Raw genomic sequence first — 16,188 nt, 5'->3', positions numbered from 1 at the left:
AAAATTAGTAATTTTACAAATATGATCAATGAAGAAGAGATTGATTTTTTTTCTTTGTGTTTTAAATTTTTACTTTCTATGTTCACAAAGAATTTTGCAAAATTTTTGATGAAGTTAAAGGTAATGGTTTTGTGAATTGGATAACGAATTAATGATGAGGAGACAACAAAAAGACAAAAAATAGTAATAAATTCAAATTTGGGTTGAGAAGATAAAGATTAATGTTATCCAATGAGAAATTAAGTAGTCTTTGTATTTAATTAATTACTTATATATATTTTTTTCTTCCATGTTTGGATTTTAGAAAATTAGTGTACTTATTAGTCATTTTGCACTTGGGTAATATAGTCTTTCAATAATTCAAATATTTGTAGGGTGAACAAAGAAAATGGTAGGGTGGCAATAGCCGCACCCTTTTATATATATATATATATATATATATATATATATAATTTTTCTTAGGTAATTAAGGACGTCCGTACCTAAGGTTTAGGTACAGATTTCCATTTTTCCCCACTTTCCGATCACATATTTACATCTTAACCGTTCAGTTTTTAGGTCCTAATGTATAGATCACTTATGCAAAATTTCAGCCAAATTGATGATCGTTAAGGCATCCAAAACTGCAATTTACACAAACGAACCGGAACTGTTCGTGTACATTGTTGTAAATTGCAGTTTTAGATGCCTTAACGAACATCAATTTGCCTGAAATTTTGCATAAGTGAACTATACATTATGACCTAAAAACTGAACGATTATGTGAATATATGATCAGAAAGTGGGGAAAAACAGGAAATCCGTACCTAACCTTAGGTACGGACGTCCTACCATAGCCGGGCTGTGTGTGTGTGTGTGTGTGTGTGTGTGTGTGTGTGTGTGTGTATCAGGGCCTTTCCACTAAGAGATTCCATTTTTTGGTCTTTTATAGAGATAGGGCATTAGACTAACTTTTTGATCACATTTCGGCATTTCAACTGTTCAGTTTTTAGGAATGTATAGATCATTTCTGCAAATTTTCAGCCAAATCAATGATCGTTAAAGCATTTAAAATGGCGATTTAAGATTATAAATATGAACGGTTCAAATTTAATAGATTTGGTTCGTTCATGGCAAATCTGAACCCATAAATGGACATCCCTCTAGGAGGACCCGAACCAGGCCTTGATGTCGAGCCTCTGCTTGCCGCTGGAGTCATCGATGAAGAGTTCAAAGTCGACCTCAATGGGCTTCCATGTTTTCAGCCGAACTTGCTGTGCACACCTCTGATTCCTATCAGCTAAGCCTTCGGCTTGATGGTGACACCGTCCGGGACATCCAGAGGGTTCGTCTGGTAACCACAGCGCCTCCATCGCCTCCTGATCGAGACCGAATGAGGGACGTTCTCACTTTTTCTGAGTTGCGGCCTTTATATATATATATTCAACTTTATCGGCTACTGCATCTACAAATGGACAAACCAGTGTCTGAGTGGCTGGCAAGATTACCGGATTACCAAATATGGATCATCAAAATCGATCATGATGTAACATCTGCGTCTTATATTGACAAGCAGTAGTGAAATATAATTGATCGAGCCAGCTAACTAGGGAAAGTTTGCAGGTCTTTCTTCCATTTGGACCACGCAATCAGGGGTGCCCCAGAATCAGTTTTATACTCGATGGATTGGTGCGTATCTAGCTAATAAGAACAACAAACCCTAAGCCCCCCGTTCTGACAAACTTCAATCATTTTTGCCTTCTTCCCATTCCATCATCAAAGTCATTGGTCGACATCTTCTAAGCAACCATTTCCGGCAGTACACGTGCACTGGTCTGATTGAACCACAATAATATTGATGCAGATCTAGCGAGTTCTGCATCCATGTAATAACTCACATTCACAGAAATTGCTGACACAAAATATCTAAATGTGGTATATCTAAATGTTGGGGTACATTATTAATGTTTCCATTATAGCTTCCGGACTAGGCTGTCAATTTGGCTTGGTTGGGTGAATCTTTTTTTATTTTTTATTTTTTATTTTTTATTTTTTTAGAAAAAAACTCTTAGTCTACATACTAGTGGGAATCGAATTCATGACCTTTACAATATTTAAATGATAATTTACCACCAGGTCACAATTTACCTTACCGACATAGTTAGGTGGTATCCCCATCCAATATTGTGTTTCTTTTCATCATTCCATTGCTCTATATACCCCGAACCCTAAACCCTATATAACATGCCTCATACATAGGTTGATAAAGCAAGGGCCATGCTAATAATCCTCCATGTTGCTTTTCCAAAGCAAATCTGTGCAATAGGCCATACATATACCCACATGTCTGAATTATATATCAAGTTGTGTATATAAAATGCTAAGAAATAAACCAACAAATTAATGGAGCTTGAGTTTAATTTCACTAATCAAATGACAAATAATGAAGAAAAAACAGAACAATGGTCAAAGATGCTAGCTAGGGAAGATGAAAGAAGATAGTGATCGACTAGGGTCTTTCAAAGCTTATTACAACAGATGATAGCTAGAAAACCAGGCTTCCATGCCGAAATATCTCAATAGCACTGTAACAGCATCCTGGTTGAGGCAGTTTTGAATAGCATTGGCCATTCATCACAGTGATTTGGGGAGCAGTACGTATTGTACAATATTTGCATCATTACTTCCTATTTCACTAACCGATTTTTTTTACTTTTTAATTATTAAAATTCAAACCAGCACAAACCTCTTTGATCACCATAAACCTTCAAAGCTAAACACCACATCATTTCTATGTCAAACAACCATTACACAAACCATGGCCAATTAATGCATCATTCGTTAGAGGCACCGAGCCCCTGCAATGAGCAGCTCTTCCACCACAGAAGTCACCACCCCCTAGATATAGAGCGTTTCATGAACGTTTCAGTCAACTCTCAACAGCCTTCTGTAAAACCATAATTACATGCTCACAATCATAAAAGGGATTAAGGCTTACCTTCAGCAATCACTGGCATGGATTCCATCTTATGCTACAAACACGAACACTGAATATGGCCTTCTGTTACTTACCAACTTGCTTCTCAATGGACAGAACAATATGCAAAACGTCGGTAGTAATCAGGGACCAATTCATCTGTATATATAGGAGACTTAACCCTCAAGAAGCTTCCCATTAAAGCTATCCATATCGGTTTAGGTTTCCTAGTTAGATTCTTAATGTAACACTTCATTGTAATCTTTCTTGCATACTAAGAATAGGATTACTTACCTTAATGAATAGATACACTGTTTCATTAAGTTACAAGTATTGATTTACTGTTTGTATCCATGTTAAACTAGGATTGATATTAAGCTAATCATCAATTACTTTATGATGATATGTGTTATGTCCATATTTGATCTTACAATCTCCCCCTTGGACTCACACATATCATGCTCGATGATTTGCACCAGAGAACATCAAAACCTACTTAACTTACTGAAGTGCGCGCCAGATAACAAACTTAAATCGAAAATCCATTCCAACATGGTCAGATCACAGTTACTTATGCAGAGCAAGAAACAGTATACATTTTAACAAAAATGCAGAGTTTCAAAACCACAAACACAAGCTCCTGCAATCCACATATGTCAAACCAGAAGTGATACAATATATGTTAATGTGTATCAACAAGTAAACATACATTAGGTCCTACTTTATGTTTCTAAAACCAAAAACTCAAGCAAATTTACTGAACACTGATGGCTTAAAGATATTGCTTGAACCTTAACATCATGCTTCACATGATTTAAGGCATCTGATAGCAAGTATAACTTTAAACACAAAATCGATAATTTTCAGAACATTCAACAAAAACTGCAGTAATAACCAAAATCTGAAAATACCTCAAAATTTATTAATAATAAAATCTGTCATTACAAACAAGTTGTGATAAACAAAATAAAAGATCACAACTAAAACACAAGAACTCAAAAAACCTTAGAATTTTAAATGCTCCAACTGGACTAACTCTCTACTGAACCTAAGCATCTAAATTAGCTAAAATTCCAATGCTTGCTGTATGTTTCTGGAATGCTGCTACTGACAATGCCTTGGTGAAAGGATCTGCTAGCTGTGAATTTGTGTCAATACTCAAAACAGCTATTTCACCATGCTTTACTCTTTCTCTAACACTGTAATACTTTAGATCAATATGCTTGGAATTATTTGACCTTTTACTGTTCTTGCTAAAGAAAACTGCAGCCTCATTGTCACAATAAATTACAAGTGTTCCAGCCACAATGTGACTCAATACTTTGGTCTGCATGAGAAAATTCCTAATCCAAAGTCCTTCACACACAGTTTCATATACTGCAATAAATTCAGCTTGCATAGTAGAACTTGAAACAAGTGTTTGTTTCATGGTTTTCCAAGTAATAGCACCTCCTGCAAGCAAGAACACATATCCACAAGTGGACTTCTTGGAGTCTGGATAATTCCCTGCAAAATCCGAGTCTGAGAATCCAATGAGTTTCATATCCTCCACTTGCCTATAAACTAGCATGTGGTTTTTAGTTCTCTGCAGGTATCTCAACACTTTCTTCCCAGCTACCCAATGTTCATGGCCTGGATTAGATTGGAATCTTGATAAAATCCCTACTGCAAAAGACAAATCCGGCCTAGTGCAGACTTGTGCATACATGAGACTTCCTACAAGTCTGGCATAAGGCTTTGACTCCATATTTTCTTTCTCAACATCACTATTGGGACTTTGCTTCTTGGTTAACTTATCTCCTTTGGACATGGGAACTTCTCCAGCTGCACACTTCTCCATACCAAATCTCTTTAAAATTTTCGTAACATAATTCTGTTGAGACAAACCAAGTAGTCTCTGTGCCCTATCTCTTTTAATCTCAATACCTAGTACATAGGATGCTTCTCCTAAGTCTTTCATGTCAAAATTCCTTGACAGAAAACTCTTGGTATCTTTAAGCAATTTAATGTTACTGCTAGCCAAAAGTATATCATCCACATAGAGTACCAGAAAAATAAAATTGTTCCCAACAGTCTTCAAATAAACACACTCATCAACAAGATTTTCTGTAAATCCAAAAGTAGAAATCACAGAATCAAATTTCTTGTACCACTGTCTAGAAGCTTGTTTTAGGCCATAAATTGATTTTCTTAACTTACACACTAAGTTTTCACTTCCAGCTCACACAAACCCTTCTGGTTGCCTCATATAAATCACTTCATCTAGTTCACCATTCAAGAAAGCTGTTTTAACATCTATCTGGTGCAGCTCCATATCAAAATGAGCCACTAAAGCCATGATTATCCTAAACGAGTCTTTTGTAGAAACTGGAGAAAAAGTCTCAGTAAAATCAATGCCCTCCTTCTGTGTAAAACCCTTGGCAACTAAGCTTGCTTTATGTCTCTCGACATTGCCATTTGCATCTCTTTTGGTTTTGAAAACCCATTTACAACCTATAGGCTTTTGGATGGGGTCAGGTTCAACTAATTCCCAAACTGCATTTTGACTCATGGAATTAATTTCTGCTTCCATTGCTAGCTGCCATTGATGAGATTCACTACTTTCAATGGCCTGATTAAATGTAGTTGGATCATTGTCCTCTGCACAATCCATTTCAATTTCTGCTTCTTGCAGATAAACAATGTAGTCACTCTCTTCCCCCCCATAAGTTGGTTTTCTTGCTCTCTGTGATCTTCTAGGCAGAGCCACTGGAGAATTTTGAGGTTCAGTTACATGGCCAGTTACTTGACCAGGTACAGTTACATGGTCAGTGACATGGGCAGTGACTTGACCAGGCACAGTTACTTGGTCAGTGACATGGGCAGTGACTTGACCAGGTATAGTTACTTGGTCAGTGACATGGGCAGTGACTTGGTCAGTGACATGGTCAGTGACTTGGTCAGTGACATGGTCAGTGACTTGGTCAGTGACATGGTCAGTTACTTGACCAGTGACTCGACCAGGTACAGTTACTTGGTCAGTGACATGGTCAGTTACGTGACCAGTGACATGATCAGTTACATCTTGTTCTAAAGGCAATGCTACACTTATATTCTCATCTGACACAATTTCCTCAAAATCTGAGGTTAAATCCTCAAGATTTGTATTGTGAACTTTTTCACTTAGAAACTTTACTTGATGTGTTTCAAAAATTCTAGGTGAATGATGAGCAGAATATAATTTATAGCCTTTAGATTTATCTGGATAACCTATAAAATAACAACTAACAGTTTTGGGGTCAAGTTTATTCAAGCTTGGATTATAAATCCTAGCTTCTGCATGACATCCCCAAACATGACAGTGATGAAGACTAGGTTTCCTGCCACACCAAAGCTCAAAAGCAGTATTTTCTATGGCTTTACTAGGTGTCCTATTGCAAATATAATTTGCAGTTTTTAAAGCCTCACCCCACAGAAATTTAGGCAAACCAGTTGTACACATCATACATCTAACCATGTTCAAAAGAGTCCTATTCTTTCTCTCTGCAACACCATTCTGTTGTGGATTATAGGGTGTTGTGTATTGAGCTTTAATTCCATTGTCTTGCAAAAACAAGGCAAATGGACCCTTTTGTTGGCCGGATTCAGTGTACTTTCCATAGAACTCTCCCCCTCTATCTGACCTCACTGTTTTGATTTTCTTTTCTAGTTGATTTTCTACCTCAGACTTAAAGATTTGAAAGGCTTTCAATGCTTGTGCCTTTTCTGAAAGTAGATAAATATAACTGTATCTAGAAAAGTCATCAATGAATGTGATAAAATACACATTCCCACAAATAGTTTGATGCCTAAATGGTCCACATATATCAGTGTGTATGAGTTCTAATAAATTTTGGCTTCTATATGCAGTCTTCTTTCTAGTATTAGTTATTTTTCCCTTAAAGCATTCAACACAATCTGTTAGATCAGAAAAATCAAGTTCATTTAGGATGTTGTTTTTCACCAAAATTTTCAGTCTCTCTTTTGAAACATGGCCGAGTCTTCTATGCCATAAAAATGCAGACTTTTCATTTAGTTTGGTTCTTTTAACACCTGTTAAAGTGTTAGTACTGTTTGTGTTATTTTCAACAAGTAAAATTTCTTGTTGAGCCATTGAACAATTTAACTGTAAATAATCATTCATAATAACACCAGAACCAATTTGAACAGAATTTTTAGAAATAAGAATTCCATTACTATCCATAACAAGTCTACAACCAGATTTTACTAAAAGAGAAACCGAAACCAAATTCCTTCTCATGGAAGGTACATAAAAAACATTGTCCAAAACTAATAATTTTCCTAATCCTAAATCGAGTTTTAAGGTTCCAATAGCCTTGACTGCCACTCTCATGCCATTGCCTACACACAGGTTCACTTCATCATTTTTTGGGATTCTCCTCCTTATGAATCCCTGCAAAGAATTAGTAATATGAATAGGTGAGCCTGAATCTATCCACCAAGACTGTGGTTCAACATTTATAAGATTAATTTCTAAAGAAAAAACTGTATTAGAAAAAATCTTACCCTTTTTGGCTAACCAATTTTTATAGCCAGTGCAGTCCTTTTTCATGTGTCCTACTCTTTTGCAAAAGTAGCACTTGAACTTAAATGGCCTGTTTTCCTTGGCCACTGCAGCTGTTGAACTCTTAGTTATGGCTTTGATAGGCTTGAGCTTATTCTGGGGCTTTTTCCTTTTAGGCTTCTCAATGAGGTTAATGGTTGTAGCAAGTTCCTTTTCTTCCTTGATCCTAGATTCTTCATCCACACATATGGATATAAGTTCATCTAGAGTCCAGTTTCCCTTTTGAGAGTTGTAACTGGTCCTAAGATGACTAAAACTGTTAGGCAAGGAATGCAGTGCATAATGCACTACCTGCTCATCCCTAACCCCCATCAAGAGCTCCCTGAGTCTGCCATTTATATTGATCATCTTCATAATATGCTCTCTAACTCCTCCTGAACCCATGTACTTCAAATCATGAAACTCCTTGGTTAGCCTAGCAGCTTCTGCCTTTTCACTTTCTTTAAACTTAGCACCTATGAGTTCCAAAAAATCTAATGCTAGCTCAGGTTCTTCTATACTTCCTCTGACAGTCTTGGACATAGAGGTACGAATGAGGTTCTTAACCATTCTATTGGATCTATGCCACTTCTTGTAAAGATCAGTTTCCTTCTTAGTGCTCTTTTCAGTTAACTCTTCAGGTTTGTCCTCAGTGAAGCAATAGTCTATGTTCTCATGCATTCCCATATAGTTCTCTACAGAATCTAGCCAAGCTCTATAGTTGGTTCCAGTTAGCATCAAGACACTGTTCAAGTTCATGTAAGAGTTACCTAAGGAGCAAAACAAAAATTCGTGTGAGTTCTCAATTTGTAAAGAAAATAACTTTAAGTTTTCTGTGTTTTATTTAGCTCTAAGCAACCAAAACAAGAACATACAGAAAACCTAAACAATCCATACTTGCATTCATATCAGTCCATAACCAAAAATAATGTTAAGCAACACTTTTGAGCAGAAGCATAACATCCTGGAGTTCTTTATCAATATACCATGTTCAATGAAAACAAGTTATCCAAAGAAATTTTTCCACATCTTTAGACAGAAGAAAAATTTCTAAGTATCCGTATTTATTTTCATCAAGCATGCATATTGCTGTTTTGTATTCTAAAACCATACTTGACCACTTCTTTGGAAGATAAAACTGAAGCATAGTTTTAAAACACAAAACACAATTTCAGTTTTGTTATTCGATCAGTTACTTGATTAGTTACCTGACCAGTTACTTGGTCAGTGACCTGGCCAGTTACATGGTCAGTGACCTGACCAGTTACATGGTCAGTGACCTGATCATTGTTTTCTGCCAACATCAATGAAGAATGCTTTGTGCATCATAATCACTTATGCCAACAGAAAACCACAAAACTCATGAGCTTTTAACTTTATATTCTACCCAGATTCATCCTTGTAAGAAAATTAAGCTCTCGTATCTGTCAATTTTAATTGTGTAAACAAATTCTGAGAGATTTTTGTTCTTCATGCAATTTTACACAATCACAGATACAATACCATATCATCAATCAATTCATCATGCATATTCAAGCACAATCAAAATTGTTTCGATTCCAAGAAACCACAGAACAATCAAGAAATTGTAAATTTCATCCGGTCACCATCTACTCTAACCTAACGCACGCCGGGAATGCAACTAGTGTTCTTGAGCACAATCAAAATTCAATTATCATGCTATGAATCGAAATCAATTTCCATAGAAAAACCTGTTTTTGCTTTTTCCCCAATTTGCTGCTAAAAATCACAGCGGAAGCGTGAATTTGATAATTAACCAGATGCAGCAATCGACTTAAGTAACTTACTTTGATAAGTTACATGACCAGTTACATGGTCAGTGACCTGGTCAGTTACTTGACCCGTAAAGCAAAAACCCTTTTTTTTTTTTTTTTTTTTGTGTTTGTTTTGCAAAACTCTAAAACGATCTTGATGCCAAGCAAAAACTTCATTCATATTTGTGAGCCTATGCTCTGATACCAATTGTAAAACCATAATTACATGCTCACAATTATAAAAGGGATTAAGGCTTACCTTCAGCAATCACTGGCATGGATTCCATCTTATGCTACAAACACGAACACTGAATATGGCCTTCTGTTACTTACCAACTTGCTTCTCAATGGACAGAACAATATGCAAAACGTCGGTAGTAATCAGGGACCAATTCATCTGTATATATAGGAGACTTAACCCTCAAGAAGCTTCCCATTAAAGCTATCCATATCGGTTTAGGTTTCCTAGTTAGATTCTTAATGTAACACTTCATTGTAATCTTTCTTGCAGACTAAGAATAGGATTACTTACCTTAATGAATAGATACACTGTTTCATTAAGTTACAAGTATTGATTTACTGTTTGTATCCATGTTAAACTAGGATTGATATTAAGCTAATCATCAATTACTTTATGATGATATGTGTTATGTCCATATTTGATCTTACACCTTCCTTTCGCTATGAAGAGCATCAAACCCCACAATTGCTTTCTCTTAACTTTCCTCTGTGTGGATGACTGGTTTGATACTGTCACACATTGAATCGAGCAGTTGCATAACACTTGTCAATTAGTGGCACATACCCTAAATTTAAATGCATAAAAAAAAATAGTAAACTCTAAAACCAATATCTATAGTACCTACTAGCTATAGATAGACCTCAAACAATGTAAAACTCACTGCTTGCCTTCCAGATGGAAGCTAGTGCATTACCTTGCTTTTGTGGTTTCGGAAACTCATGAGCACAAAAAACCCACCATTTCATTCTCATGTTTGCCCTCATTACGAAACACGCAAAAGTTATAACATAACAATGTAAGGGATAAAATAAATTACTGTATCGTATTCTTAGGTCCTTGAGTGGATTGTGAAGGAAATGTCGTCTTGGATACAAGATATCGTAATGTATCCTTCCTTGAGTCCATGAGCAGAGTGTGAAGAAAATTGTACACATCAATTAAGTATCAAGTTTTCTTGCATAAAAAGTAATGAAAAATTTAACAACTCACATTCCAAGCACTTAGAGCAGCACTGTCCTACATATAGAAGGAAATATATATGCCAATAAAGAAGTTAAGCATGCTAACTCTGCATCCTCACAGAAAGAACATGGACAAATCAGAATACATACTGAGAATGAACATACAGCCCATTCAGGAAACATACCATGTTATAGTATATAACGTGGACAAGATTATGAACATACTGAGAATTGTTTGGTTCACTATATGTTGTAATGTTGATCGACTATTTAAACTCTTGAACAAATGACCAATCAGTTCAGCAATACAAAATTCTTCAAGAATACATAAATTCTCTTATATTTCAAAGAACTTCTTTAGTATCTCAACAAGCTAGGTCCGAACCTATTTAGTTTTGGTAAATTTTCTCATCATACATAAATTTACTGTGGACTTAGACGTTGATTCCCGTGCTTACTTTACCATAGCTAGCTACCCTGATCGTAGCTATCCCCTAGCTGAGGTTCTTACTGTGCACATATCTTGAATTTGGGTAGTGAAAGTTTTGCTCTCTAAATCTGCTTTTATTGTCATCTGTATTCTGTCAACGTGCATGCATATATTACATCTCATTTTACATTCACTGATCAGAAGATATCAGCACCACAGAGACCACGGTCAGGAATTACATATCACAGATCGATAAACCAGTCCCTTGGCGTTAGTCAAGGCGCAATAGACTATATATATATATATTTGCATATATTTGCTGCATGTGCTCAATCACTGCATCTTAAGTCATCAATGGATCGTCTCCTAGACTCCTGGTTTAAAATTTGGAAAGGAGATTGGGCAAATGTGTAGTACTTAACTAAGGAGATTTTTGTTGATATGTAAAATCGAGAGCTTACAAAGTTCGTTCATTGGGATACTGATAAAAAATCATCTATTTTGGAAGTTTCAAAGTACATGAGTACTAAAAATCGACAGATTGGTATTCTAATTTCTCATGCAGAAATGCTTTATAACTTTTTAGAACATCTATCCAAAATAATGAGATTGAATGCCAAAGACATGGGCAACAATAGACAACCTACTCTCAACCACTTCATCACTCACAAAAATTGCATGATAATATCTGCATTGAGCTATGCTCTCAACCAACCCTTTATCCAACATCTATCTGTATGTATACTTGCTACTAGTACTAGCTATTTCGTCACCGATTACAATCCAACTCCATTTTTTTTCCGAATGCTTCTTCTTCTTTTCTTTGCTTCAGTACTACCATAACAAACACAATGCATCAAAAACTTCAGTCTATCAAACTTTCTCTGCCTCTTCTCTTTCGATCTCTCTTTAACATGGAGAAAAGAAAACTGAAAGACAGAGATGAAGCAATATTATTGCAGCACCCACTTGTGCTTTTCCTTATTCTGGTTTTGGGCTTTGTCATAATGGATCCTCTACAAGTAGGCCCTCTAGGCGGCCATGAATTCAAGCCCGTCAAGCACAGCATTGCGCCATACAAGAAAGTCATGGAGAGGTGGCCGAGGGACAATCTGAGCCGGTTGGGACTCGGGAAGTTGGAGTTCGAGGACGAAGTTTTTGGGCCTGAATCTTTGGAGTTTGATGCATTGGGCCTTGGGCCTTACACCGGGTTAGCCGATGGACGCATCGTGAGATGGATGGGCCCGGATGTGGGTTGGGAGACATTTGCGCTTGTAACAGCAAATTGGTATATACGCTATCTTCATCAAATTATTTTTTCTTTTTCTAAGCTAAAATAAAAGATTATGAGATATCAACCCCTCATCCTCATGGCATTATTGTTTCATTCACTAATCGCATTTTTTTAAAAAGAAGAAATATACAATGATACATTGCTAATGATAGATGATATATTTGGGGAAAAAAAAATTGCAAAAATGAAAGGTCAGAGCAGGTTTGTGCAAAAGGCAATGAGTCCACCACATACAAGCAATGGAAGCATGAAAAAAGGTGTGGTCGTCCACTAGGGTTAAGATTTGACAAAGTGACTGGAAATCTGTACATTGCGGACGCTTATTATGGACTTCTAGTTGTTGGACCTGAAGGAGGACTCGCAACTCCTTTGTCGACTCAAGACGTTGAGGGCAACCCCATACTCTTTGCAAATGACCTTGATATCCACACCAATGGTTCCATCTTCTTCACAGATACTAGCACGAGATACAACAGGGTGTAAGCAATACCTTTTTTTCTTCTTCTTTTAATTCAAATAAAGGATAAGGTGAAGTTAGTTCCTCAGTGACAATCCATGCTCGAAAGTCGAAACAAGACTCGCCCTTTATCCAAAACATGAGTGTGGCAGTCTTTGAGAACGCTCCGCATGTCCCCTTATTGTATCTTTAGTAATAATGGGAATTTATTTATGTAATTGCAGGGATCATTTCCTTATACTATTGGAAGGAGAAGCCACCGGTAGGCTTCTGAGATATGATCCTCCCACTAAAACAACTCATGTTGTCTTGCATGGTTTGGCCTTTCCAAATGGCTTACAATTTTCTCAGGACCAAACCTTCCTTCTCTTCACTGAGACCACCAACTGCAGGTACCTAAGCACGTACCTATCTAGTTAATATTAAGTTATGTTTGACTAAACCTTCATCTCCATCTGTCTCTTGAATGGCATGCAGGCTCATGAAATATTGGTTAGAAGGTCCAAAATCTGGAACAGTGGAACTTGTTGCGGACCTTCCAGGATTTCCAGACAATGTAAGAATAAATGAGAAAGGGCAATTCTGGGTAGCAATAGATTGTTGCAGGACTCCAGCACAGGAGGTCCTCTCTAATAATCCATGGTTAAGGAATGTCTACTTTCGCTTGCCAATCCGGATGACCTACTTGGCAAGAATTATGGGAATGAAAATGTACACACTGATCTCGCTATTCAATGACAAGGGAGAAATTTTGGAAGTTCTTGAAGACCGAAAGGGTGAGGTTATGAAACTTGTGAGTGAAGTTAGAGAATCAAAGGGCAAACTCTGGATTGGAACTGTGGCTCATAACCACATTGCTACCGTCCCTTACCCTTAGCTAGATTATTAACCTACTCGATCATTGGTTAGCCCTCCTGATAGATCAAATATATATCTTGGTGTTTATAGCTAGCTAGTTTCATCAACCAAATGGTGCGAGTCTAATTTATTCAATGCGGGTTTATTTGTGTAATGACATTTAAATTTAAATAACTTCAGGTTTATTTGTGGCTTGTTTTCTTTTCTTTTATCACCTGATCTCACTCTGACTACATACCAAGTGACTCTACAGTTTCTACTCTATTGCTTTATCACTATTCTATGGTGAAAATTTGTGGTATTATAAACTTCCAAGGATGTCCGTTAAAAAAGGCCAAAAATCCCAAAAACTAACCTGCTGTAACAACCCAATGGCCAAAATTGCCACAGCATCACCACACCTAAAGAAGCCTCCGGGAGATCATCTTACTGGGTGATCTCCTTGCTTCTTCTTTTGTTGAGGGAGGAAATTTCAGGATTGTGACAGTAATAGTGATGTTGGAAACGTGGGTGTATATTCTGGTGCTGTGTTTTTATGAACCAAAATGTGGGTGTATGTTACAGTTCTTTCTAGAGAGTATACATAGAAGACTAATGCCTTGAACGTTCAAACAACTTGCTTATCTTCTAATTTAATAGCCAGATAAAGCTGCTACCCTATTCCTAGCCCTATAATATCTGATTTAATGCAGCCCTATTGACTAAAGTCACAGTCTGTTAATGTCAGAAAACAAGTAAATGCAATTACTTCATCTTAATTACAATATAAACAAACTTGTGTGCTATCCAGCAAAGGAAACTAGCAGCTCTTCCTACATACAAAATTTAAGTACCCCTACAAACCAGAAGCCAAAATTAGTGGCTCTTTTAAAATAAGTTTCCATTACTATTCTCAATTGCAGAATATAAACAGTCAGCAGTAGCAGAGCAGAACTACAATAAACACTAACAAAAAAGATTTATGCATAAAATCTTCACTGTACACTCGAAAGGAGTGTCTTGTCAAGGATCAAAGCCTATTAAGCTATAGTTGACAGTGGAAACACACTTAAAGAAGATGAAACAGAGCAATGATCAGAGATGGTAAAGAATGAAGAAGATAGTGACCTGTACTTTCAAATAAGCCTTCACAAATTTTGACTTTGATATCACAGTCACGTCATAGAAAACCTCACTTCAATTCTATGTGAGAGTCCCAAGCCTTGTAACAGCATCCTAGTTGATGAAACAGTGAGAACAATATTTTCATCATTACTAAGTATTGCACTTACAGATCATGTTAGTTATTCTGATACAAACAAGCTATTTCAGCATCACATATACCTTGTGGCGGGGGTGGGGGTTGGGGGGGGAGCACTGTAAATTATTGCTATTGACAATCATTCATTACAGACAACTAGGAAAGGGAAGAGAATAAAGAAAATGAGACAGTTACCCCATGTTATTCCAAGATCTTAAGCAGCACTATCCTAATACTGCAGTATAATTCATACATCACTTTTTTTCCAAAGGAACCTCTTTGACCAATCCTAAATTTGCAAATTCCTACATAAAAGCTAACAATTGTCCTCAAGAAAAGTAATAGAAAATATCTATATACACATTTCTTACTGCAATTCAGTGTAAAAATATTTATTTACTTCAGTAGGAAGAAAACTTTTAAGTTTTAACCAAAGAAGGATGGGCTGACGCAAAACAACCATGAAATACTACCAGAGATATACTATAACCTGGTATGTTTCCTGAAACGGCTGTATGTTCTATAATCAACAACTACTGTCAGGACACTAGAATGATTACTGCATGTATTTCATTAAGATATGTCTGAATCATGGTTTTGTTCTGTTCAGTGCGATCCAGGGTCTTTATAGCAAAAGGACAGCTAACTAAGGTCAAGAACTGTGCTGGGTGACTAACTAAAGCAGAATAATATGACAGAAAGGATAACAATACCATGTACAGACTTCCTCCTGAAGAAAGAGGGCCTGAGAGTTCCCTTGAAATATCCAACTAGTTGAGCAAATGGGTTGCAGATAGAGGCCAATTATATAGCTCATTTCAGCTATGACAGTGCGACAGTTAGTCTTATGGAAAACATGATTGTGTGTCAGGCACTTCATTTACATGGGCAGAATTGAAGCAAAACTAATAAATTGCTGAATAATTTGGGCAATTTAACTTCGTTGCCAAACTCAAGTTTAGGTACCTTGCTGCAGACATGAAATTCCCAGAAAATGTTATATGTTGAATGAAGCAATTTCTTAGTTCCAAAATTAAGTATATTAACTCTTAGCTTTTTAATCTCCTAATGTACATGAAAAGTTCACAACATTTAATTACCTCAATAACATCTGCCATGATCTGTTATCTGTTGTAATTGTCATATCTTGTAATTCATGTAGGACGTTTCTATTGCCTACAATTGTTACCATTTATCCTAGCTATATATTACTTTATCCTAAATACACAAAACATGTTAGAGGACTAGGATAACGGATCATCGTTACTGAATTCGGCAGCGGCGGGCTGAAACTGAATCCAAGACATAATATAGATGATAACTAGATACTTTCTCTAGCCGTGTCTCCACATTGAAACAAATAATCACCACCAAGGTACAGTGCAAAGGAATG

The 16,188-nt window shown here is 36.6% G+C and overlaps 1 protein-coding gene across 1 annotated transcript; it reads left to right on the top strand.

Moving 5' to 3' along the window:
• Window positions 1-11,445: 11,445 nt before the first annotated feature.
• Window positions 11,446-13,942, top strand: LOC112169601 (protein STRICTOSIDINE SYNTHASE-LIKE 13). The gene is made up of 4 exons (XM_024306654.2): window positions 11,446-12,234; window positions 12,432-12,719; window positions 12,922-13,089; window positions 13,175-13,942. Exons 1-4 carry the CDS (start codon window positions 11,798-11,800, stop codon window positions 13,572-13,574), a joined length of 1,293 nt encoding a protein of 430 aa, XP_024162422.1. The 5' UTR covers window positions 11,446-11,797; the 3' UTR covers window positions 13,575-13,942.
• The last annotated feature ends 2,246 nt before the right edge of the window (window positions 13,943-16,188 follow it).

The sequence above is a fragment of the Rosa chinensis genome, chromosome 6 (assembly GCF_002994745.2).
Source record: "Rosa chinensis cultivar Old Blush chromosome 6, RchiOBHm-V2, whole genome shotgun sequence".
Taxonomy (NCBI): domain Eukaryota; kingdom Viridiplantae; phylum Streptophyta; class Magnoliopsida; order Rosales; family Rosaceae; genus Rosa; species Rosa chinensis.
Note: the sequence above shows the minus strand (reverse complement) of the source record. Positions and strands in the feature narration are given on the sequence as shown.

Bases quoted from the DNA above. Each gene is read 5' to 3' on its own strand.
- LOC112169601 (XM_024306654.2), top strand. From the start codon at position 11,798: ATGCATCAAAAACTTCAGTCTATCAAACTTTCTCTGCCTCTTCTCTTT. The intron at 12,235-12,431 runs GTATATACGCTA...CAAAAATGAAAG, and splicing joins GCGCTTGTAACAGCAAATTG to GTCAGAGCAGGTTTGTGCAA. The intron at 13,090-13,174 runs GTACCTAAGCAC...AATGGCATGCAG, and splicing joins ACTGAGACCACCAACTGCAG to GCTCATGAAATATTGGTTAG.